Source organism: Daphnia magna, linkage group LG3, assembly GCF_020631705.1.
Source record: "Daphnia magna isolate NIES linkage group LG3, ASM2063170v1.1, whole genome shotgun sequence".
Classification (NCBI taxonomy): domain Eukaryota; kingdom Metazoa; phylum Arthropoda; class Branchiopoda; order Diplostraca; family Daphniidae; genus Daphnia; species Daphnia magna.
Genome location: NC_059184.1, coordinates 8,130,509 through 8,154,550, shown reverse-complemented (window position 1 = coordinate 8,154,550; position 24,042 = coordinate 8,130,509). Strand labels below are relative to the sequence as shown.

General features: G+C 38.8%; 4 protein-coding genes, 2 long non-coding RNA genes and 1 other non-coding gene across 8 annotated transcripts; 4 read left to right on the top strand and 3 right to left on the bottom strand.

Moving 5' to 3' along the window:
• Positions 1-4,583: 4,583 nt before the first annotated feature.
• LOC116918589 lies at positions 4,584-5,768 on the bottom strand. Its single transcript, XM_045171158.1, has one exon. It carries the CDS (start codon positions 5,766-5,768, stop codon positions 4,584-4,586), a length of 1,185 nt encoding a protein of 394 aa, XP_045027093.1.
• A 4,372-nt stretch (positions 5,769-10,140) lies between these two features.
• On the top strand, positions 10,141-10,881 carry LOC123466471. The gene is made up of 3 exons (XR_006644109.1): positions 10,141-10,368; positions 10,480-10,616; positions 10,680-10,881. It is a non-coding gene; the product is annotated as an uncharacterized LOC123466471 (long non-coding RNA).
• Positions 10,882-10,895: 14 nt separating this feature from the next.
• Positions 10,896-13,856, top strand: LOC123470470. 2 transcript variants are annotated; one of them, XM_045170735.1, is made up of 3 exons: positions 10,896-12,673; positions 12,732-13,135; positions 13,205-13,856. In XM_045170735.1, the coding sequence occupies exons 1-3, from the start codon at positions 11,307-11,309 to the stop codon at positions 13,786-13,788; spliced, it is 2,355 nt and encodes a 784-aa protein (XP_045026670.1). In that variant the 5' UTR covers positions 10,896-11,306; the 3' UTR covers positions 13,789-13,856. The 2 variants fall into 2 exon arrangements, with proteins under 2 accessions (XP_045026670.1, XP_045026669.1); XM_045170734.1 differs by having other exon boundaries at positions 12,732-13,856.
• Positions 13,857-14,138: 282 nt separating this feature from the next.
• Positions 14,139-15,186, top strand: LOC116918588. The gene is made up of 4 exons (XR_004391566.2): positions 14,139-14,195; positions 14,275-14,367; positions 14,438-14,949; positions 15,019-15,186. It is a non-coding gene; the product is annotated as an uncharacterized LOC116918588 (transcript).
• Positions 15,187-15,282: 96 nt separating this feature from the next.
• LOC116918587 (protein ALP1-like) lies at positions 15,283-16,817 on the bottom strand. Its single transcript, XM_045170624.1, has 2 exons — positions 16,529-16,817; positions 15,283-16,466 (listed from the first exon to the last, which is right to left on the bottom strand). The coding sequence occupies exon 2, from the start codon at positions 16,459-16,461 to the stop codon at positions 15,535-15,537; it is 927 nt and encodes a 308-aa protein (XP_045026559.1). The 5' UTR covers positions 16,462-16,466; positions 16,529-16,817; the 3' UTR covers positions 15,283-15,534.
• A 953-nt stretch (positions 16,818-17,770) lies between these two features.
• Positions 17,771-23,210, top strand: LOC116918810. Its single transcript, XM_045170789.1, has 6 exons — positions 17,771-18,056; positions 18,119-18,154; positions 22,459-22,552; positions 22,618-22,730; positions 22,789-22,893; positions 23,015-23,210. The coding sequence occupies exons 1-6, from the start codon at positions 17,892-17,894 to the stop codon at positions 23,135-23,137; spliced, it is 636 nt and encodes a 211-aa protein (XP_045026724.1). The 5' UTR covers positions 17,771-17,891; the 3' UTR covers positions 23,138-23,210.
• Positions 21,018-22,178, bottom strand: LOC116918809. Its single transcript, XR_006644175.1, has 3 exons — positions 21,938-22,178; positions 21,683-21,866; positions 21,018-21,592 (listed from the first exon to the last, which is right to left on the bottom strand). It is a non-coding gene; the product is annotated as an uncharacterized LOC116918809 (long non-coding RNA).
• Positions 23,211-24,042: the final 832 nt, after the last annotated feature.

Here is a 24,042-nt window from a genome sequence, read left to right as displayed (position 1 = left end):
ACAAATGGAAACTAGCTGTAAGTGTCTAGCAGCGTGCTTTGTCACTGACAGGACTAGCAGACAAAAGGCAGACACACAATGGTGCTAAACAGAGGTCTTAGCTTAATACATTTTAACCATTAAATCGCGCGTTGCCAGACGACAATATTTGATCCAACTATTTTGCGCCGTAACAGCCATTGATCATTGCAGACCAAGACGTCAACCATCAATCAGGAACCAGATAATTGGAATTTAACATCTAGTATTAAACGTTTTGCAGGGATGGCTTTGTTTACAGAGACGTTGGTGCGATGCATGAATAGCAGCATTTTCAAGAGAAATTGGATGGTGTTGTGCCTCTTGGTGGCGGGCTGGAGACCTTCTTCAAAGTGGTTAAGTGTGTGAAACCAGTATCAGTTTCGTCTCGTTATCGTTGACCATTCTTAGATTTTTGTCACCGAATACATCAATCCACACTCCTAGTCATTTGGCAGCTTGTCGGGCAAGGGTCCAAAGGTTAGATCCTGCCTTCGCATACCTCAGTCTGTGGAATCCCCCAACCACGGATCATGAAAGAAATTCCCCAACACTACTGGGGGCTTAGTTCTGAACCCTCGCCGTATGGTGTCGTGGAGCTGCTCCCGGCATACGTTCCTTACTGTAGGATTTCTACAGGTGAGGAACTTAACAGCTCTGGCGATGTTCCAGATGTCGGCATCATCAGTCAGGCGGCATGTTCCTGTGCACCCAACCCAATGATTCTCATAACAGAGTAATAGAATACTGGTGTAGCCACGGCCATGTCAACTCCCACTCTCGGATTTTTTCCCAGAAGTTGTTGTGAATTTTGCCTATCGGTTGTTAGAAAACGAGGGAAGATTTTTCAACGATTTTCAACTGTCCCATGACTGTAACTGCCACCTATGAATTGAGTTTTGACGGTTGTTATTTTTCTAGTCACAATTTTTTTACGTCATTTTCGTGGTTTCTCTCACACCAGCTAGCCCTGCTTTAAACTTTAAATTAGTGCATTAGATTTAGAAATGTCAAGTAGAAATAAATGCGTTGTTCGTATTGAATTATGTACAAACTAGATGGCTCTGCCAGTTTAACCCATCCTACTGTTAATGCACCGAGCTCCATCTAGTGACCCACGTCTTGTATAAAAAGCTGTGTGTCTAGTCTCCTGCCCTCTCTGATTTCCTGGCATCTGTCATTGAACGTATTGTACACTAGTTGCTTTCTCGAGTTCCGGTCTAAAGGAATATTCATGTAAGTCACGTTGTAATGAAATATTCCTAAGTATTACTTAAATACAGTTTTGATAGCAGCACACTCATATGTGTCATACTCTTGTGTATTTGAATCGTAACATGAAAACTCAAGCTTGTTCTTTAACTGAACAGTGGTGAAGGAATTAGTTTGTGCGAGTCAGGTGCAAGCTACACGGGGGCTCTTTTGCTCCATCAATTGATTTCCATGTTGCCTCTTACGTGGACGAGATGCAAATATTTTCCCTGGTGAAGCTGCCCAGAGATCAGAGGAAGGAAAATTTGTAGTGGAAAACAGCGGAGAAGTTTTAGATGATAAAGAGAGAAGGGAAGAGAACGATATGAAAAGCGAACAGTACAGCAGGTACTACTACCACCGTCGGTACTACTATGACGAGCTGGTTGCAGCGGCCGAGACGCATCTTCCATCACCAGGTAGAAAGACTCATTCACGATCCCGTTCACCGCCTAGCAGTCGCAGCGCAAGAAAACGCGTTGAAAAACGTAAGCGTGATCTCTATCCAGAGAGACGTCCCGTAAGGCTGCAGCAATTAAATTCTCGTAAAGTTACGAGATCCTATGGTCGTCCCAGAACCTATTTGGTCAAAGTTTCTAGAGACTATGCTTTAGTCAGCGGTACAGGAAGAAACTCTGAACCGCATAGAGGCGTCAGCTAGATCATCAATTCCATGATCGCAGACGCGGGGACCAAGAGCTGCAAGCAGGGGTGGTCGTCATGGCAGTACCAGAAGCGGATAGGCCAGCTAGTGGAAGTGGTGGAAGAAGCCAAGCTCGATACACGCGGGAGACCAGTTTCGTTGAGTCTTCTGATTTTTCTCATATTCCTCCCGAAAACCTAGCAGTTGGGGGTAGGTTAAAATATTTTGTCGGTAAATGGTCGGAAATTAGATCCGACAAATGGATTATGGACACCATTGCCGGTGGTCTTGTCCTTGAGTTTGTCACCCTTTCCGTTCAAGACGATCTATGTCCATCAGTGGAAATGAATGCCAAGATTAGGAAAGTGTGTAGGGCTGAGGTAGAAAGCCTTTTGTTAAAGCGCGCAATTTTGGAAGTGTCAGAAAGAAACGAGGGTTTCGTTAGTTCGATTTTTGTCAACAAAAAATCTGGGGGCTACAGACCTATTGTGAATCTTAAAGCCTCGAATAATTTGTTCGGTATGTCCGTTTCAAAATGGAAAATATTGAAACGGTCAAGGGCGTTGTTAGAGTGGGTAACTGGCTAATTAAACTGGATTTAAAACACGCATATCTTACTGTTCCCATTCACCGGTATCCAGAAAGTTTTTTACGTTTTGTGTGGGAAGGGAAAAGTATTCAATTTTTTTGTCTTACCTCTGGTTTGTCACCCGCACCACGAACCTTTACAAAGCTTTTGAATGTAGCCGTAAACTACTTGAGAGAACAGGGAATACGGCTAGTTATTTACCTAGACGATTTTTTCAATGGTGGAAAACAAGGCGTTTTACAAGATTTCCGAAGGGTTGCAGGTCTAGTAATGTCCCACATAACAATTTAATGCAGTAACTTATCCTAAATCTGTCTTACTAGGACGTGCAGTACTGGGCCGCCAAAGGACGTTATAAGGACGCACTTAAGCCACGGTCCTTTTCAAAAATAAATCACGAATCACGTTCTTTAAAAGCTACGTTTCCATAATTGACAGTGTAGCGTTGGGGTTCAATTTTGTAAGAATTACGTACACCACATCAAATAATAATCCAGAATTTCTTTTTCAATATGTAGGGATTAATTAACAAGAAGAAGCTCAGTCTATGATGCGGAAGTCCAATTATCGAAAATCATAATAGTTAAGTTTTCTCTACTGGTATTTTGGTCAAAGAGCGCAAGGTGTAGATTTATTGAATGCTAAATTTGATTCAAAATTCATTTCTTAATGATTGAAGCCAAAACTATTTCACTGTAATATGTGTAAGTCTAAAAACATTTAAATTTAATTAAAACTTGCGTATATGCTAGACTACTCGACTGTCATGCGGGAGACACGTGTTCAAATTCCATGGTAGAAAACTATCCTTTGCATTTCTTTTTATAGAGCAAAAATTCGTCCCAGTGAACGCCCAAATGAAAGCATCGGTGACTACAAAAATCCGTGTATTAGAGCAGTTTATGCCGGTCATCAACACCTGCTAAAATCGTCTTTAAGTCGTCATTGTAGGATTTCAGAACAGAATAAAAAAATCCTAGTAGTGTAAAGGAGTACACGACGTTGTCATGTTGTCTCCAATACGAAAAAGTTAATTTCATGCGGCGTCTTTACTCACAATGTTTTGTATACTTAGCAAGCATAAAACAACACGCACGCAATAAATAAAAAGCCGTGAGCCGTGTATTATAAACCGATTTGCAACAGGTACCCGTAGAATAATTAAACAAGCTTGTAAATGGAGGAAAAAAGACTTATGACACTTACAGGTTACCAGTGGGTACTAACTTCAAGGCATAGACGTAATAAAGTAAGAGTCAAACAGCTATTTAGTGATTACTTAAAGGGTACTTATTCTGCGGCTTGCAAGACTTACGGTAGCGGGACGGCGGAAGAGCGGCAGAGGCCTAAATTGGCACACGGAACAGGCAGAGTAGATCTGACTGACCTTTTGGAGTTTGCGGTGGCTTTTTATATGTTAGTCATCATCCCGTGGGGGACATACGGGACAATGTTAAGGTATACGAGGACAACATCGGGCGGTATCGGGCGATTTTGGACGTTACGAAGAGGTATAGGCGGACAAATTCGAGCGGTATCGGGTGAATTTGGACGATTGTTAAAAATAGGCCGGGCAGTTTCGGGCCGTATCGGGCAATTCCCAACAGACAAAAATATATCTATTTTTAGCCATGGCAGGTAATGGCCGTTTTGGGCAGCTTTTGACAAATCGTAAAAGTTTCTATTTATAACGGGCGTGCCGAGACTTGTTCTCTCTGCTTGTTATATTTTCTAGAAAGTCTAATAACTAGGTCGACTAGTGGGGTATCAAGTTAAGGAGAGTTTAAGAAATAAGGTCTTAGTCTAATTAAGCAAAAAAAAAAAGGGGGGCAAGAAGGGGCTTAGCTTGGCGTTTCGTTACATCGCTCGCCGTCATACTAGATTGCGTCCTGCAATCCAAAAGAAAATTCAGGGACCTGTGGATCGGCTGCTTCTCGGCTGGTAAACTGCCGTAGGGGGAGGACGTGGGTGCTTACAACAACATTTCCATATCAAACCACAAAATCCGAGGGCGTAACAAGCACGAGCGATTAGTAGGAAGATAGCGATGAGGAGGATGATGAATGAGTAGACTTTAAAATTCTAGAACCAATTGGTAAAGGATCCGAGACCTGCTTTCTCGGCGGCGGATACGACGATAGCCGATGTCCCTGTAATTTGATTGGGGACAGTCAGAGAGTGTTCGCTCATGGAGGCTGTGATATCGGCCATTATATCCATCGGGCTAATGAGGACTTCCGTATAAGCGGGATTGGTTTGATGTTGGTATTCGAAGAAATTGACGTCTTGATATCGGAAAGCGTCAGCCAAATTGCGCTGTGGGATGATGACGGATGCTTCGACCGGTTGCCACGTGTTATTGCGATAGGCGTGAGGTTGGTCGTTAAAATTCACGATACCTCCAGCCCAGTAGCATGGCGTGAAAGCAGTGAGTTCCCAGCCGGAACGGCCAATGGTGAAATTGTTGAACCGCTGTTGAGGTCTACAAGTAGTTGTATCCGTCGTGAAATTTACTGTTGTAGGGGTGCATTGTAGGGCTGAGACGATGTTTCCGGTGGCGATCAGTTTGATGCATTGCCGAAGAACCAGCTGTGCGGCTGCCATCCATCCATTGTATTGGGCAGTTGACACGGCTTGTGCGTGCCTAGCACGTCGTTGGTCGCACTGCATGCTCTGGATGACGCGGATAAGTTCATTTTCGTGACGGATGGCGGCGTCCTCCAAATACTGGATTCTTGCGTTTTGTCGGATGTTGATATCTAAAGGGTCATTTGTTTTTGTCACAATATACTTGATGACGGATGGTACGGTAACTGCGGACGATCCCAATGGGTATTTAATGATGAACAAATGGTTGTCTCCGATCACGGTGCAACTGTCTATTTTTTTGTCGCATTTCACGGTTGGGCAGCGTGGCGTCAACCGTACGTGAAAGTCCAACTGTTTGGAGTCGTCTTGGAGGATCCAAGTCCCGTTCGTTAAAGATTCGTACCAGAATCCCACGCCTTTCTCTAATTGTTGGATTGCGATATCAGTTGGTTTTCCGTAGGTGTCGATCCAAAATAATGTTAGATGGTTATGGGATAGGGATCCATGGGATACGTTTGTTTTTCCTAGTGGCGTGTTTATTATGTCTCCTTCATCAATTCGGGAAAGGACGACTTCTTCTAACATACAGTTGACTGTAACCACAGTGGTGGTTCTTAGCCAATATCCTACGTCCTCCGGCTCTTGGTTAAATATCCATTTGTTTTCTGATTTCATCATTAGGCTCTCGTTACATCACCTTGACTGTCTCATTATATCACACTCTACTGCTGTCATTTCCATGGCGATGCGTTCCGGAACGTTAATAACTTGTCCTACGAAATTGATCGTGATATGCTTAATTGATTTCCATATACCACAGATGCATCCCGGTAAGTTAAAAGCTGCCTTTTTTGTCGGTCATGACTCGATAGTCGACTTTCGTATTCGAATTGCGTGTGGCAGGTTCGCAGGAACCATCGGAAAATTGGAGGAGTCCGAGTCCGCTTGGCTTGTTGCAGTCGCATGTCGTGATCCGGAATGTGTTTGTCGAGGAGAGCAGTAGGAGTAGCGTGACGAGGGTTGGCATTATCTAAGGTAATCATAAAAACACCTTGATTTACTACCGTATTTCCAGGCATTAAATGGTTTTGTTTTTTTTTTGTTTTGTTTTTGTTTTTGTTATTTTTTTCTTTTGTGATACACTTATAGGGTTTGGGGGGGATGGACATATATGTGGAGAGCAATGGCATATGGCCGTATATTAATATTATTATCTATATGTATCTTAAACATCCTATCTTATATGGGGTAGTAAGCATTAGGGGTCGCTGGTCGGATAAGGGGAGCTACAGGGGGAAACATGGCGTTGTCGCGTGAAGGGAGGGCAATTGGGAAGGTGCGTAAGACAAAAATGAAGGGAGAAGTGAGAGATGGCAAAAATGGGCTGCCGCAACGTACGTTCGCATACGCTGTTGTATCCGGCTGTATTCCCGACATCCTAAATTGTGGGGGTGAGGGACGTGATTGTGGTGGGAGTTCGTTTATCAGGGGTTTACACGAAGAAAAGCGATTTGCTATTGTGGGAGCGTGCGGAGGGTAGGGAGTGGGGTTGGGTGGGTTATAGTATACGGATGGCTGATAATGTAGCCTATTCAATCGTATAGCTGTTGGAGCCTTATCTGTTTTTATCAGAAGCATCCTATGGTATGAAGAAGTGGGTAACAGTCCGCGTGACAGTCGTGTCACGCAGGGTTATTGTGGAAATATGGCATGTTGGTTTTTTGTTCACGGTAGGAGTGGGAAAAAAGCAATACAAGGGGAGTGCTATATGGCTGTATGAAGAGAAGGGTGAAAATATCATAGAGGGCGCACCATATTGCTTCCTGGGGCGTTTCCCCGAGATATATGTACGGCAAAAATTTTACAGGGTGGAAGCTGGGTAAAGGCAGAATGAGTAAGGGTGATATAGAGCAAGGAGATGGGGAAAACGGTCAACGAGCTTAGAATTAGCGTATCAATTATGATTTTATAGCAAGTTTCATCCGATTTTTTCAGGCGCATACTATTGATGGCCGATACGGGCTCTCGGTAGTTTGTGCAGCATTAACAGGGTGTCTCCAGAAAAAACGCGCCAGTTATAATTTTATTTTATTATTATTATTATTACCATTATTATTATCGTTTTTTTTTTTAGTTTGTTTTTTTATTTATTTTTTTTGTTGGTACACAATTTGACAAAGTTTTTATTTTATTTATTTATTTTTATTGCAAAAAAAGGTAACATTTATTTGTTTTGGTGTTACATAGTTGTATATAAAACAAAAGCGAGCAATAAAGACAGAAAAATAAGGAAGAGCTCCCTGTGGTTTATGTTGATCGTCCAGCCTGGACGTGTGGGGGCCACGAATTGTCCCGGTGATGGAGTTTCTCTCGGCGGCTGTAGCTCCATCGTGGACATCCGACTGAAAAAACGTGCCAGTTATAATTTTATTTTATTATTATTATTATTATTACTATTATTATTATCGTTTTTTTTTGTTTGTTTGTTTATTTTTTGTTTGTTTTTTGTTGGCACACAATTTGACAAAGTTTTTATTTTATTTATTTATTTTTATTGCAAAAAGAGGTAACATTTATTTGTTTTTGTGTTACATAGTTGTATATAAAACAAAAGCGAGCAATAAAGACAGAAAAATAAGGAAGAGCTCCCTGTGGTTTATGTTGATCGTCCAGCCTGGACGTGTGGGGGCCACGAATAGTGTCGGTGATGGAGTTGCATTTTTTTGCTCTCGGCGGCTGTAGCTCCATCGTGGACATCCGGCTGTAGGAGGACGGTGGCCACGCTGCTGGGGGGAGGCCGAATGGTGTCCATCTCCGCTCGCTATCTCCACCCGGTTGGGTGAGCCGCCCCACGTAGCGGTCCAGGGCGAAGATGTTCTCCCAGTTGGCAGTTTCGTCCAGATGGTTGGTTGTGCTCGGAAGAGCGTTACGGTTTACGAAGTATTCATCTAGGGCATCGTCCGATACATAATGCCGAGCTCCGTTGACAGGGAGCGGGTTTCTGGGAGGCTGGCGGACTCGTCGGCCTCCGTGATCGTGTCGTCCAGCTCAACGGTGTCGTTGAGTGACGTTTCCATCTTCCATATGTCTTCGATGAGACTCCAGTCTTCATCAGAGATAATTTGGGAAGTAGACATGTTGACTGTCAGTTTGTTGGGGAAGTAATGGATGGTTGACGTTCGTTTTCGAGGTCCTTAAAAACTCATTTCTCCGCCATTCGTCAGCGTGTTGTAGAGTTAGTGAGCTTTCGTTGGAGGATCTTGACCTAGGCTGTTCGGTTGTAAACGGCTAATTGTCCCACGAGTGTCGTCCACTGTGCAGCACTGAACTTTTATGACCTCTCTTGATCTTGATTTGTTTATTTTTTAGGTTTTAAATTTTGGCGATAAGACGCGTCTTAGGTCTTACTGTCGACCTGGCGCGTAGCCGTGGAAGATTTTCACTTGGAACACATGTTTCAGTGGGAGTGTCACACATGTGCTCGGGAACCATGTCGTCCACTGTATGCAAGGTTACACTCGGAGTGTTGTAGTGTAAGTCGCGTCGCTTTGAGATCCACTACTTTCCCCTTCCGTGTCTTCCATAATATTGTTTTGTTCCGTCACGTCGTGCTCGTAGTCATTTTCACTTTCCTGTTGTTTTTCTGTATTAGTTTGGGTGGCGATGTGTTTCCGGAATCGGTCTCTTGTTTCGACCGATGATTCGATATCTGGCATCGGATCGTCCATCCATAACATAGTTTCATAAAACGGCTTAAGCCTGTTACAATGCACTAGTTGGCAGTTGTATGAATTGCCCGCTATATCCACTGTGCGGTTGGGGTACACTTTCACGACACGATAAGGCCCTCCGAATTTTGAAGGGAACTTCCTGTTGTCGCCTTTTTTAATGACTCTGACGTCTAGTAAGACTCGATCTCCCGGTTTGTAATCGAAGACTTTCGCCCTTTTGTTATATTGTTCTCTTTGTCGTTCCCTGGCTTTTTCGTTTTCCTCTCGTGCCCAGTGGAAGCTGTATCGTAGTCTTTCTAGGAGTTTGTCCACGTAACCACCTGATGAGGGTACGGCTTCGGGAATTTCCTCCAAAATTTTGTTCATGGGAAAATTACAATCCCGGCCGTGCATCATGTAGTATGGAGATTCGTTGGTGGAAGAATGGACGGACGCGTGGTATGCAAAACAGATTTCACCCAGCACATATTCCCATTTATGATTTTGACCGTCGACGAGTTCTTTTCTTAGCACAGTCGTTAGGGTACGATTAAATATCTCCGTCTCCTCATTGCTCGCCGGATTGTATGCTGTGGTGAATTTTTGTTCGATGTTGAGTTGTTTGCAGAAGAATTTAAATTTGGGGGGGCATGGGTCAACACAACGTGTTTATAAATGCATTCTGCCGTACTACGGGCAGTTTGATCGGGTAGGGTAACAGCGATCACGTACTTTGTGAAGTAATCGGTGATAACGCAAACACAGTTGTTTCCATTAGGGGACATGGGTTGGATAGGGCCTAAAAAGTCTATCCCGATTACTTGAAACGGGAATTTTGCTAGCTCATGAGGAAAAAAGAAAGCTCTGAGAGTAGAGTTGGTGTTTGCTATGCAAACTTCGCAAGCGGTGCCATATTCTTTTATATCTTTTCTCATCTTAGGCGAATAGTAATGATATTTAACTTTTAATAGGAGGGCCGATGCCGTCAGTAGAAATGACATGCCCAAGATAATTCACTGATTGTTTCATGAATTGATATTTCTTTAAAATTAATTTAAGTCCTGCTCCTTTAATTAGGGAAAAGACTTCTCGTACGTCATTCAGATGGCTCTCGAAAGAATCGGAAAAAATTATTACGTTATCTAAGTAAACTAAAGCTTTTTGTCCAGCTACATCCCTAAGTATATGGTTCATTAAGCGCTGAAAAGTCGCGGGTGCGTTACATAGACCAAAAGGCATCCTAACAAATTCGTATAGATTATTTTCTACAATAAAAGCAGTTTTTTCTTTAGAGGATTCCTCTAGTTCGATCTGCCAGTATCCTGATGCCAGATCTAAGGGTGCATTTTGGCGTGAACTTTTGGTTCAACTTTTTTGATCAACTGTTGTTTTTCCGTCTACCGCCACTAGAGGGTTCTACTTCGTCAGTTGACATATCCGTTTTGGCGTCAACCCAAATTTTCAGTTGAACTGAAAAAGTTGAATTTCGTCGACGGTGGTCTGGAGCACCGTTGAGCTCTAGTTGAACCAATTCATTTGTCTTTTGCAAACCTGCTGTATTTTATGTGGTAATATACAGAAATATTGCAACCATGTAGGCTATTTAGCAGACAGTTTTATTGAGATTATTTATGTCATAATTAAAACTTCTGTAGTTTTCCTTTTTTTGATTAATTGAGATTTAAATGAATAAAAATGGCAAATGGTGTGAGGGACAACGAATCAGATAAATTCGTGAACAACAAAGAATGTTGGAATGGAAAAAAAACTGCAAGTCAACTTACCATTGATAGTGAAGCAACTGAAGTTTTTTTTAGTACGTTTTATTTTTCCATTTCCATTTATTCAATTTAAAGCATATCCATGATATTTTTGTTAGGTTTATTGGAGGATAATTGGGAGTCCTTGAGCGACTTAAAGACTAGTAAGAAGCTAATATGGGATCTCATTGCAAATGGGTTGGAGGAATCCGGTTTTACTCTTCGAGGTACAAATCCAGGCCAAACTTGCAAGAATAAATGGGAAAATCTAAGGAAAGACTACAGATCATATCTTTCGAAATTTCAACAAACTGGAAGCAGGGCCTCCTAGGGTGTCCCATTTTTAACGAATTTTTGAATTTCGTCTTGGGGAACGAGATCGGGGTGTGTTATGACCCTAGAAAAGAGCTAATTTTTTTTTTCTAAAAAAAAAATTAAATTTAGGGGTGCCCCGGAGCAAAAAACCTTAAAAAAAGTCAAAAAACGTCAAAATTCACCATTAATTTTTAAATAACGGCTCTGCATTTTAATGAAAAAATTCGGGGTTTACATGAATCGTACCTATTACACAACCGAATATTTTGGTAAAAAAAAAAATTTTAAATAACAAAATTTAAAGGTGCCCCGTCAGTGATTTAATGAGTTGACAACGTCGCACTCGTTTGACATTTAGTTTTTTGGACTTTTTTCTGTGTAAAGACGTTCGCAATAGTCTCTTACTTCAGTTTCCGTGTGTTTTATCAAAAATGCACGAATTATATCAACTGCGTTCAGGAAAAACAGTAAGTGTGACAGTTAGAGAGCAGATTTCAACACAAACAGTGTCAAAAAAACGTGAAAATATTCGATCACATTCTACCCATTGGGTAATCGGGAAAAGTGAAGTTGAAAATTTAGCTACACGTGTTCGCTTTCCATTAAAATCTGTTATTCTGAAAAGATACTTGCACTTCAGTCAGCAAAATCCCAGTGGATCACAGTCAACAAGAGACATGTGCAAATCAATTTTTGAAGAGTTGAAAATCATCTGGAAAAAAGCAAATATTCCCATTAAAGAAGACAGAGACTGTATTGATTGTTTGGTAACCCTTGTAAATAGTTGGAAAGCCATTAAAAAGTTAGAAACAAAAAGAAGAAAGAATAGTAAGAGAGTGAAAGCATTTATTGAAAATATAGAGACTCTATTTGATATTTCGGCACCGGATGCCTTTCTACAACTAAAAACATCGCGTCAACCAGGATGGAAGGATGATTATGAATTTCTCGTCAATCAAAGAATGTGTCCTCAAGTTGGATTTATGGCCGGGCCAGATCAGAAATCTATTCAGTTGGAGAAAAGACAATTAGCCCGAAGAAGAATTTCAAACGACGCCGAAATTGAAAAAGCGCTTGAGCAGAGCTCCGACAGCAGTTTTTCTGAAGATGAGTCAATAGACGAGTTTGTTTTACCAACTAGAACTTCTACTCCTCGTCAGTCCTCTGTATCGATTGAAATACCTGTTCGAACCTTGCTCAAAGATACATCAATGGTTACAGATAGATGTCAAATCAGTATCAGAAGTCAATTGGCCATCGCAAGCAAAATTATCACTCTTGGAGGAGGAAACCTCTCGGATATTTCAATATCGAAATCAACTGCACATCGGCAAAAAAAGAGAAAACGAGAGGAAGCGGCAAAGGAAATATATAACGACTGGATGAAAAACAAGCCTCCGTTTGTAGTGGTCCATTGGGACTCAAAACTGATTGTGAAACAGCAAGGACAATCGAATGAAAGAGTATCAATTCTTGTTAGTGGAAAACCATATTTAGACACTCCAAAGTTACTCGGTGTCCCTATCATTTCAGATTCGACGGGTTTGTCTCAGAAGAATGCCGTTTCTGATTTGCTGTCTACTTGGAAAATAACTGAGAGCGTAATTGGTCTGGTATTTGATACCACTGCTTCGAACACCGGTATTCATCGAGGATGCGCAACTCTTCTCGAAAAAGAACTGGGAAGGGCCATTATGTGGTTGGCATGTCGCCACCACATATACGAGTTGCACGTAAAACATGTTTGGGCCGCAGTAATTGGCGAGGCCAATTCTCCGATTGAGCCACTTATGAAACGGTAATTTTTAATTGTAATTTGGTTTAAATGTAATGCTATAGTATGCTTTACGCTTTAGGTTTCAGCAAGATTGGAATGATTTAGATCGTGGCACGGAAGGTCTTTGCCTGTTTGAATGGGACGGTGACGAAGAAAGTGACACTTTCCAACAAGCTAGCAAGGTTTTAAAATGGGGCGAAAACCATCTAATGGCCTGCAGTTTCCCAAGAGAAGATTACAGGGAGCTGATTGAACTCACCGTCGTTTATCTAGGAGGGAAAGTGCCCCCGCCAAGAATTTTTCATTTGCGAAAACCAGGAGCTCATCATAGAGCACGTTTCATGCATATTGCGATTTATGCCCTAAAAATGCAATTGATGTCGGAAAGATTTAAGATGAGTCAGGAGGAACTTAATCCATTGAAGAAACTATCGGATTATATAGTACTGTTTCATAGTATTGCTTTCCTACGTTCGCGGCTCGGTATACGAAAAAATTACTGCAGATACAACTTTCGAATATTTGTTTTCCAACAATTAATATTTATTTTAGCTGCCTGCGCACCTGTAGTTGATTTACAATTCATCTGTGAAATGTATCGCTATCGCGATGTTGAGAAAGACGTCGCCGAAGCCGCTATTGCATCATGTCACAACCATCTGTGGTACTTATCTGAAGAACTTGTTGTGTTGGCCCTTTTCGATGAAGGCCTGTCTCATTTCTGGAAAACCTTAATGGTGAAAAAGCTCAAGAATACTCCCCGCCCTACATCATTTTCTCCAACAAAACCAAAAATGCCTCAGTTTGATTCGACAAGTATTCCCAACTTAATTGATCTGATTGGACCACGGTCTTGGCTTATCTTTGACCTTCTTCGCTGCTCTAACAAACAAATTGAATGGATGCAGTTTCCTTCAATGGACTGGGAATTATTTGAAGATTATAGAGATCTCAAAGCATTTGTCTGCGGCTTAGAAGTTGTCAATGATAGTGCCGAAAGAGGGGTGAAAATGATAAGTGATTTCAAAGACATAGTTGATAATGAAGAGCAACAACAATATCTTCTTCAAGTAATCGAAAAACATCGTCAAGAAATCAACTTGAATGGAAGAAAACAAGACTTGTGCAAAATATAAATCTCTATCTGTGAAAAAGCGTATAAGAGTATAATAAAATCTTGTTTTGCCCCTGGGGCACCCTTAAATTTTGTTATTTAAATTTTTTTTTTTACCGAAATATTCGGTTGTGTAATAGGTACGATTCATGTAAACCCCGAATTTTTTCATTAAAATGCAGAGCCGTTATTTAAAAATTAATGGTGAATTTTGACGTTTTTTGACTTTTTTTAAGGTTTTTTGCTCCGGGGCACCCCTAAATTTAATTTTTTTTTTAGAAAAAAAAATTAGCTCTTTTCTAGGGTCATAACACACCCCGATCTCGTTCCCCAAGACGAAATTCAAAAATTCGTTAAAAATGGGACACCCTAAGGGCCTCCGACACACAAAAGAAACCTAAATTCTTCGATGCAATTGAAAAATTCTAGGTATTGAATTTCACAAGAAAATTTTGATTTAAATTTTTGATTTGGTTTTCATTTCAATTTCTAAATGTTACTCCTATAGGTTCGAATAATCATTCGTACAAGCCACCGTACGTGAGTGATTCTTTATCAACAATACAAAATCCCAGCAAGTTTCAAGAAACAAAAAAGAACGGTATAACTAATTAACTATAATATTTGATTATAAATAGACAATTGTAAATAATTTACAATTTACTTCGCAGATGCATTAACTGATCAAGAAACCTCGAAAACAGGAAAGGGTGAGAAACAAGGAACATCAAAGCAAACGGATGAAGATAGTACTTCTCGTATTTCAGATGATGATATTTACTGCGACAGCCTGGATGAGAAATCATCAAATGATGGAAAACCAAGAAAAAATATAAGAAAACCTAGCAAAGCTACAAAAGCAGATAAAGTCTTGGAAGTTTTCAAAGACATGAGAAATCACAGCAATCAACGTCATCTTGAAGAAAAACTTGAAAGGCAAAATAGACACAAAGAGCGAATGGAGAAAAGTCAACAAATGATGGATGTCATGAAAAGCTTGATTTCAATTGCGTCAAAAAAGAAAAAGAAAACAAGGAAGTCGTCTAAAAATAAGTCTCCAAAGAAGCGGAGAAATTCAAGTCCATCTCGGGAAAATATTGGATCCAAAAAGAGGAGCCGATCTCCTTCTTCGTCGAAAGAATCAACATCGTCTAGTGATGAACATACCTTTTCATCGTTTTAGGTAAGAATTTTAAACAACATTCTGATTATCGAAATGTTTTTATAAATTTTTTATTCCTTTTGATATTAGGACCAAACTGATCATATTCAGAAGCTTCGTTGATAATTATACTTCTTTTGATTATTTATTGACGCATGGTTTCTCTTCATCGATATCAATTTTATTGTAACTCGGAGTTCCTCTGTTAACGTGGATGTTGTTTTGTGATGTTACCGTGTTTGTATGATAAAAATTGTAATACAGGAATATTTTCAAATGAATACTGAAAATCTGAACATATTTGTATTTTCTTGTAGAGAAACATTTTACATATTTAACGTCTTCTAAGGAAGGCAATGACAGGACGCCTTGTTTGTAATGAATCAGATATATGTTGTCGCTTCATTTCAGCCAAATGATCAATTCTACCTCCATGAAATGGTACACGATTTACATTACAATGCAGATTGTTTTCTTCAAGCTATTCCCCATAAAACAAATCCCCTTGCTGAATGCAGATATTTTTCAAAACACAACAAGTAACCACAATGTTCACTCCCTTTTCGATAGTTGTGTTAATATCAATGCATCGTTTAAATCGGTTTTTCAAATCACCAAAGGCAAGTTTATAACCATTCTGGTGGACGAGAGTTTCTTATTGAAAATCTTTTTAACTGGCTGCAAATGGCCATTAATATTTTTAAACGGTGTCATCATCCAAATTTTCAAAGGAAATGCTGAAACAGCAATAATATGATATACTTGGGGATTGAAAATTTGGTTTCCTTGTGCTTCTAATCTCTGAAAAAGGGATGAATTTTGAAAAACAGTTGAATCATGAACACTTCCAGGAAAGCCACAAAAAACATAAGAAAAGGAACGATCAGGAAGAGCAGCAGCCATCAAATTGAAGCTATGAAATTTTTTGTAGTTTCTATATGGAACTTGATTTGGTGCTTTTGGGTGAAATGGTATGTGACAACCATCAAGAGCAGATAGTACTCCAGGAAAATTTGCCTTTTGCAGAAACTTTGCAGAAACTGAACGCATATTTTGCCTGGTTGGAAATTTAATGAAATCAGATTGTTTATTGAATATAAACTGACAAAACTCGCCAATAACGTTGAAAATGGTTGATTCTGTACGACAAAATTTGTCAGCAAGTAGCCTCATAGATCCTTGATTTCCAAAATACTGAAGATTAATATACAATATTTCAAATAGGGACATTGGTTCACACCCTCCATAAAATGTTACTTGAGATCGGAAATCATTATTTTGTAGATAGAGGAATATATACTGGAAAGTTGCTCTCGTTACTCTGAAGTGGCGAAAGAAGTCAGCATCAGAATAAAGGCTTATGACGTGCAGATACCCTACATGTCTTGGATGCCTTTCAATTCCATAGGTTCCGATCAAAGTAAGTATTCCTTCATCTTCAAATTCTGAATCATCTTCCTCGCTACTCAATTCATCAATGCCATTAGAAACATACTGGGACAGCAATAGATACACCGTTCTCATATGTGTCATTTTCCCTATTGAAATGAAAAATATATTTCACTAATGCAGAAAAATAAATATAGGATATAAAACTTACAGATTTCTTAATGAACAGAGGAGTAAAACTGAATAAATTACAAAGTGACTTTTTGTTTTGACAACACTCAGCTATTGACATTTGACAATAAACAATGAGCAATGAGAATAAACAGTAGCCCAGCACCTGACGGAAATAAATGCATCAACTACCATTTTATCGTCAACCCATTAACTTTTACGTAGTTGAGCTGCACAGTTGAACCTTAATGTTGAAAACCATTTTATTGTCAACGCCGCAAAAAAGTTAAACTAAAAAGGTTGAACTAACGGTTGACGCCAAAATGCGCCCTAAGGTCGTAAATAACTTTTGCCATACAGCCTATCGAGGGTGCCGTCGATTCTCGGAAGTGGAAAAGAGTCTTTTTTTGTTAAATTATTTAATTTCCTATAGTCAATGCAAAAACGCAATTTCCCCGATTTTTTTACAACTAAAATTACTGGAGCTGCCCATAGGGACGTCGAATGTCGTATTACGTTTGCTTGCAGCATTTCTTTTGTCTATTTTTCTAATTTTTCTCTTTGGCCTTGGCCTGTGCGATAGGGTCGAAGTCGAATAGGTCCTTTTCCTTCCGTATCAATATAAAGCCCCTTGGGCGCCTTCGGGAGTTAGGTTTTGTTTAATTTGTTGCTACTAGGTTGAAGTTTGTTCAAAAGTTTTTGTTCTTGTTTTGTTGTGTGCCCTCTTGCTTTGAAATGTGGAACTTGGGAAACTGACAGTTTAAAACGTATCTGATCGATCTGATTGGTGTGAAGTAAAGTAAAGGGATTGAAGTGGTTTAACTTTTGTTGGTTGTACGAAGAATTAAAATTAATTATTTTCATAATACAATGCTGGTGTTATTTATTTTGTCTGTCGTCGTTGCAATTGATATAAGTGTGAATTGCCTTTTAGAGTTGTATAATTTCCCGGTAGGTGGTCTCTTTTTCATGCAATGCCGAGAAATTTCCAAACGCATTTTTAATTTAGCTTAATTTAGAGTGCGTAGACGCTAGACCGCCTAGACGATCAAAAACAAAATCGTGGTTGTTTATTAAAGAATAAATATCAGTTTAAAAAATTATTTTTAAATTTAGAATTACATAATAATAAAAAAATTGTAAAATCTCGTAGACCACTAAATTTAACGTTCGATCGGACTACGTTTGTTTTCGTTGGTGTTACGTTTTTTAAAAAAGATTTGTATCTTGGGTGGTCTGTTTTTGTAAATGACTAAGTGTGGTCTGATCTGTTGTTAGTCATGGACCGATCAAGTAAACGTCCTGCTGCTTGCTCATCTTCGTGGGCCCAGAAGAAAAAGCACAGTAGAGATACGCCTGTTTCGGAATTTAAACAAGTAAATTTTAGTCAGATAACAGAGTCGATGAAAGAGTGGGACATTTTGTTTTTGTGTTGTGACACTCTGTTGAAAGATTTTCCTGACGGGAGGTACAAAATTCTTATTGTTTGTTGTATGGACGTATCATGTTCTTTTTTCAAGTTGACGGCCATGGGCAGCAAAGGGGAAGAGTATTTCGGTTTGTTAGAGGTACAGTTTAAAAGAATAGTATTGTTTTTTCTGTTGTTGTAATGACCGCTCTTTCTATTTAGATTGGGAAAAGCTACATGTTGAAAAATGGTGTGGTTGTTAGGAAAGGTGGTCGTGAGTCAAGTTATTCCAACACGGGTTGCACTGGGCCAGCTCAGGCGGGGGTGGGCTCGTCGACGGAACGGTATTCCAGCGATCCAAGCGGCTGATGGCCGCAATTCTTCCTTTGCGTCAGACAAGTTTTTCGAAATTAGCTCACCCCCGCCTGAGCTAGCCCACTTCTTCGTTTCAATTGTCAAAACTAACTGTCACGTTTATTTTAATCTGCTGCTTCATTAATTAGGGGTAATTCCGAAATGATTCGTAAGGGTCGTAAGCCAAATCCTCGGAATGAGGAGGAAATGCTTCAGCAACTAGAGGAAAGAGCAGCTAGTAAGTTAAGAGAGTACGAGCATCGAAATGCGTTAAAACGAGCAAAACGAATTGCAAAGTTAAACGTAGGCCCTGTCCTAGGGGCTGCAAAGGAACCAAGTGAGAAGAAGACCAAAATCCAGAAAAAGCAGCTGAAGCCGCAAGACAAACAAACTTCTCATCAAAAATTAAAATCTAACGTAAACAGCACACCTGGTTGGTGTGCTGCTGCAATAATCTATTTAGATATTTAAAATTTTTTTTAATTAACCATATATACTGTTCATCTTGATTCCAGAAGGCCAGGAGGATTCACATGATAAGTTCCTGGAAGACATTGCCCAAGCACCAGTGGAGCATTCAAATGCTAGTAGCAATATAAATCCATTAGGTATATTTCCATTTAAGATCAAGAAACTCATAAATTCTATCAAACTATTTATTATATGTTAAGAATCCAAGGGAAATGATATACAGCAACTACGAGAAAAGCTGAAAGAAGAATTTATTGCTTCATAATTGGAAGCTATGGCTGATTCTTCTATCTTCAAAAAACAAGAAAAGAAAAAAAGGAATTCAGAGGAGAAAGATCTTGATTTTTTGTGGACTGACAAGGAGTCCCCTGCTTTCAAAGCTTTTGAGCTTTACCATGGCTGTAAGGCATTCAGTTGTAAGAACTGTGGCAATGAGGGAAGTATGATGATGATGTTATGATATATATATATCATAATATGTATAATGATATATATATTATTATATTCATATATATTATTTACTACAATATGATGATGTCCATTATCACCACCAGGGTTAGGTTTGGGCTGTTGATGTTTGTTGATGCGTTTGGCTTTGTTGTTTGGGCGTGTTTTTTTTTTATTTTTTTATTTATTTATATAGTTTTGGCGGGCTGGCGTCGTTTGCTTGGCGTCAAAATATTCACCATGTGATCAAAATCCGCAGGAAACATTTTGTTTACATGTAATCAACAAATTTTATAAGAAATAAACTAGACATTGAATAACCAAATAAATATGGCTTGTATTTTAGTATTTATCTATGGCATAACAAATATCAACTGGGATTGGTTATTAAAACAATGTCTCTTTGATTTCTAAACCAATTTGGAAAACTTTGAGAATGATCTTTCCCAGTTGTAAAATGAAACACAGATGTGCAAATAAGAAAGCTAGCAATAAAAAAACCATTTATCAATAAGGTTATAATCTATAGTTACTCAGATATTACAAAAGAATTTAAAAATTTCGCGTAAAAAGTATGGCTTCTGTCTTCTTGACTGTGATTGGTTATTGCATTATTAGGAAATTTTGCAGATAAATCACAACATTTTGCTATTTTAAGCATACCACGACATTCCTGGTGTCACAAGGAATCGAAATATTACATACATAACCTAAAATAAGCAAATGAAAGGCCCGAAAAGAAGGGCCCAAAGTTTACGTCTTTTCAGCGTTTCCCCTCCTCCCATATACCATCCAAAAATATAATCATAGTTATTGGACAAAGTTTGGGTCTAAGATGGATAACTTTAATAGAAATGAATAGCCCTTAGCAAGGGCTTTCGATTGCTGTAAAATTTAACGCAGGATTTCCATCAACAAAAAAGTTCGAGAACGAAATAATTGTTTCATTTTTATCGTTTGGGTCTAGTACGTATCTGGATAGCAAAAACTTGAAAAAAAATTTTGCAAAATTTTTTGTTTATGGAAATCCTGCGTAAGATTTTACAGCAATCGAAAGCCCTTGCTATGGGCTATTCATTTCTATTTAAGTTATTTATTTTAGACCCATACTTTGTCCAATAATAAACATTTTATTTTTGGACGGTAATCCGTCGTTATTAAGAAAGAGTTATTACTGAAACTACCGTGTATCATATTTCCTGCAACATATACTAATTACCTTAAATCATAGAGTACACAGGAGATTAGAAAAAAAATAATGTTTCTTTTATTACCTCTTTTTATTCAGAGAAAAACTCGAATTAATACAAACACAAAAAAATTTTATGAAAAGCGCGCGCAATAAAACACGAGACTTTCATCTATCCTTCTTCCGCATCATCTTGTATTTCATCTCCGTCTTCTTGCATTTCGTAATCATCCTGTGTTTCGTCATCACCTTCTTCATCGTCTAGAAATTTTAAAACATCTTCTGGGACGACGTCTTTCCTGTAGAATGCGGCGTAGCTTAAAGCAACTTGGCGAAGGTCTTCTAATCGTCGTATTTCCTGAGCTTTTAGAAACACGTAAGAGCGCACGATCTCATCACTAGAAAGTCTGGATTTCAGTTAATTTATTTCACCGGACAATAAGTTGATGCTTGAACAAACAGAACTTATAAACTACGACATTTCCCGAAAGGAAAGTTCAATCTGCTCTCTGTTTCTATTTCGCATGTGCCAGTTATCGACCAATTTAAATTTATCTTTATACGATCCTATTACCATAAAGTATTTTTAAATAGAAATCAATTTATATTTTAGTTCAGAATTAGTACTTCGGCTAGCTGGTTCCCAAGGAAAAATCCTCTCTTCAAAGTGTTTCAGAGTAACGAGTTCATTACAAATGATTTGCTCTACATCCTTCTCCTGATTGAAAGATTCGGCAGCTGACTTTGGAACAGTTTTTGTGATCCGTTTTTTAATTTCTGTGATCAGTTCGTTAATTTCTGAAATTTTTTTCCCTGCCGAAGCGTACAGCGTCCCTTGTTTTCTCCTCAATTTTGTTCTCCATTTGCAGCCCCCTGTTCAACATCATGCAAATAATAACACTATTGAAATGATAAATAATGTGATACGAACCCGCTAGAGCAGAAACTCTGTCTTTGACATTAAGCCACTCAAAATGCAACCATTCCAATTCATCTTGTAATGTGGAAATATCTGTTACAGTCTTCCCTTTAGATAGACTCTCTGATTGAACCATTTAGTAAATAGAATTAATTAATGAAAAGACTGCTTATTTAAATATATCGTATGTACTTACTGTAATCGAGAGCTCCACGCTGCTGCGCAAGAATTACCGCTTCCTCTCCTACAGCGCTGACAAACGGTCCAGTAATGACACTGAATGCAGTAACCCCTTCTTGCAAGTTAATCTTGTCATCTAAAATAAAATATTAAATGAGTTAGAGGCAAATACTACATAATCAATAATTTTTTTTAATAGTGATAAAGGGAATAGTATACTACGTACCTACAAACCAACTGTTTGATAACAGTTGTAAGTCAGTCTTGATCTTCTTTCCAATGGCAGTCTCATCAGCAAATTGCTTCATTCGCACACCAAAACCTTCAAAATACCAGCTTTTTCTAACATCTGTAGGGAAATGTATTCCAAGGAGTATTTCTAGCTTGAACTTCTCACATAACTATTCAGCCTGTATAAGAAATAAATATTAAACATAATTGATCAACACTTAATAGGCAATATAAAGCAATACGCACTTACCTCTTTTTTAAATGCTAATGTACGACGTTTTCTTGTGGTTTTACTTAATCCATCACCTATCCCGAGAGGTCTTTTTTTTTATTTCCAAAAACACTTTTCGTTGGTTTCACTTGAAGATATTCACCTTCATCACTTTTTTCAAAGTCAGAGTTTTCCATCACAATCACAGTTCAAAAACGTTAACAGAAAACTTGTGATACTCGAATAATTTAAACACCTGACAATTGAAACGAAGAAGTGGGCTAGCTCAGGCGGAGTTGAGCTAATTTCGAAAAAACTTGTTTGACGCAAAGGACGAGTTGCGGCCATCAGCTGCTTGGATCGCTGGAATACCGTTCCGTCGACGAGCCCACCCCCGCCTGAGCTGGCCCAGTGCAACCCGTGTTGAGTTATTCGTGGATGATTGAAAATCAATTTGATTTGAAAACTGATGCTCATTCAAGTGTAATTTATTAATTTTTCATTTCTGATGGTGTTTGATTTTACGTTTAATTTGTATTATTGGTTTGCATTTTTTCTAGATCATTTTGAATTCCAAAGGAGGTGTACCTGACATGGTGTATAAGTTTGTGCCGTTGAAAAGCATTGCATCAATCAATGATGGTCAAGTAATAGGTATTGTGTAAATAGAGAATGTTTTCAAAATTGTATGGTTGTTATAGAAAGATTTTGATTTTCAGATACATTTGGATATGTTTGTGATATTGGTGGCATGACTACCAGCGTTGTTCATGAATCGTTTGGTGATAACATGTTGGTGAACATGACTATTGGCTGTACCAATGAAACCCGAGTATTCGTCTTATAATGTTTCATTTGTGATTGTTGATCTTTATGATATGTTTGATTAGTTGCTTATTTCAGGCATGGGTTTCCGTCGTGGACATTGGTTTGGGCGATCTGGAATTCAGGAAGATTCAATTGTGGCTATCAAAGGGGTGAAGATTGAAAGGCGAGTGGAATGGACCCAAGATTGGATTGGTCATCTTTTTGATGATTCCTCATTTGTGGTTTGTTTTCATTGATATCACATGGAATTGTTGTATTTATTACCTTTTTGGGCTGGGGGTGTTGTAGGTGAAAGAGTTGTTACCGGAAGCTCATGCTATTTGGATAATGAAGCAAGGTGATAGTAGTGAGCAGGTTGGTGAGTGTAATGCTGGTGAAGTAACGTCAAAAGTGGAGGAAGGTAGTGGTTAGAAAGAGTTGCCATTAGTTTTGGAGGTTGTTGAAGGAGCCGATGAAGTCTGTGTGAATGATGGCGATAAGGATAAACAAGGTGTGTTAAATGTTGGCAGCGTTTTCAGCGGTTGTATATATTAAAATTTTCGTTTCAAGTGATTTTAGGTGGTAGTTGTGGAGTGGTGTCTCTTTCTGTTGTCGACAGAAACGAAAGTAGTTCATAGGATCGCGTTGATGTCCAGTTTCTGGAAAGAAAATGGATGTTCCAAAATGAGGTAATGATTGTGTATACTTCTTTTAAAGCAAAGCTGACATAGTTTAGTAATGATTATTTTCATTACAGTTGTGTGAGCTCATGAACGGAATTTGAAAATTAATTTTTCAATGAAAAAGACGGTGTAACGCATGTTCAACATGTGTTAAGGAATATACAAATGTTTTTGTTTGTTGGACTGTGCTATTTCAACTGAATAAAGATTGATTGTGTTCATTTCCAATGGTTGCTTGTTTATTTCAGATGAATGGGATTCCCTGTTTTGTTTGTTTCCATTTGGAGTTGTTGAAGGTAATTTTAATCCCATGGTCTAATTCCTAAAGAAATGTAGTGGTTGATTGAATAGCTGTGATCGGTTTTTAAGTTGGTGGATTACAGTTTAGAGTATCGTAGTAAGTATTAAGTTGTGTTTGTTAAAATAAAAGTGATGATGTTGTGTAAGTTAGTTGTAGTAGGGTGTAATCGGTTTTAAATCTTCAATCAAGTTCAATGACAGGGAATATTCTACGTTATGAAAATTAGGTAATCGCTTTCTTGTTTTTTAAGTAGGTGGTTTTTGTTGTTAATAAAGGGAATAACTACCGATGAATGTCGATGAATGGTGTTTATTCAAGTGATGAACTGTGATGAAATTTTAGAGAGAGTTTTT

Excerpts from the sequence above, each read along its gene's own strand:
- LOC116918589 (XM_045171158.1), bottom strand. The coding sequence starts at position 5,768 with ATGATGAAATCAGAAAACAAATGGATATTTAACCAAGAGCCGGAGGAC.
- LOC123470470 (XM_045170734.1), top strand. The coding sequence starts at position 11,307 with ATGCACGAATTATATCAACTGCGTTCAGGAAAAACAGTAAGTGTGACA. Across the intron at positions 12,674-12,731 it reads ATTGAGCCACTTATGAAACG|GTTTCAGCAAGATTGGAATG; the intron begins GTAATTTTTAAT and ends TTTACGCTTTAG.
- LOC116918587 (XM_045170624.1), bottom strand. The coding sequence starts at position 16,461 with ATGACACATATGAGAACGGTGTATCTATTGCTGTCCCAGTATGTTTCT.
- LOC116918810 (XM_045170789.1), top strand. The coding sequence starts at position 17,892 with ATGAAAGAGTGGGACATTTTGTTTTTGTGTTGTGACACTCTGTTGAAA. Across the intron at positions 18,155-22,458 it reads TGTTGAAAAATGGTGTGGTT|ATCATTTTGAATTCCAAAGG; the intron begins GTTAGGAAAGGT and ends CATTTTTTCTAG. Across the intron at positions 22,894-23,014 it reads GGGTGAAGATTGAAAGGCGA|GTGAAAGAGTTGTTACCGGA; the intron begins GTGGAATGGACC and ends GGGGTGTTGTAG.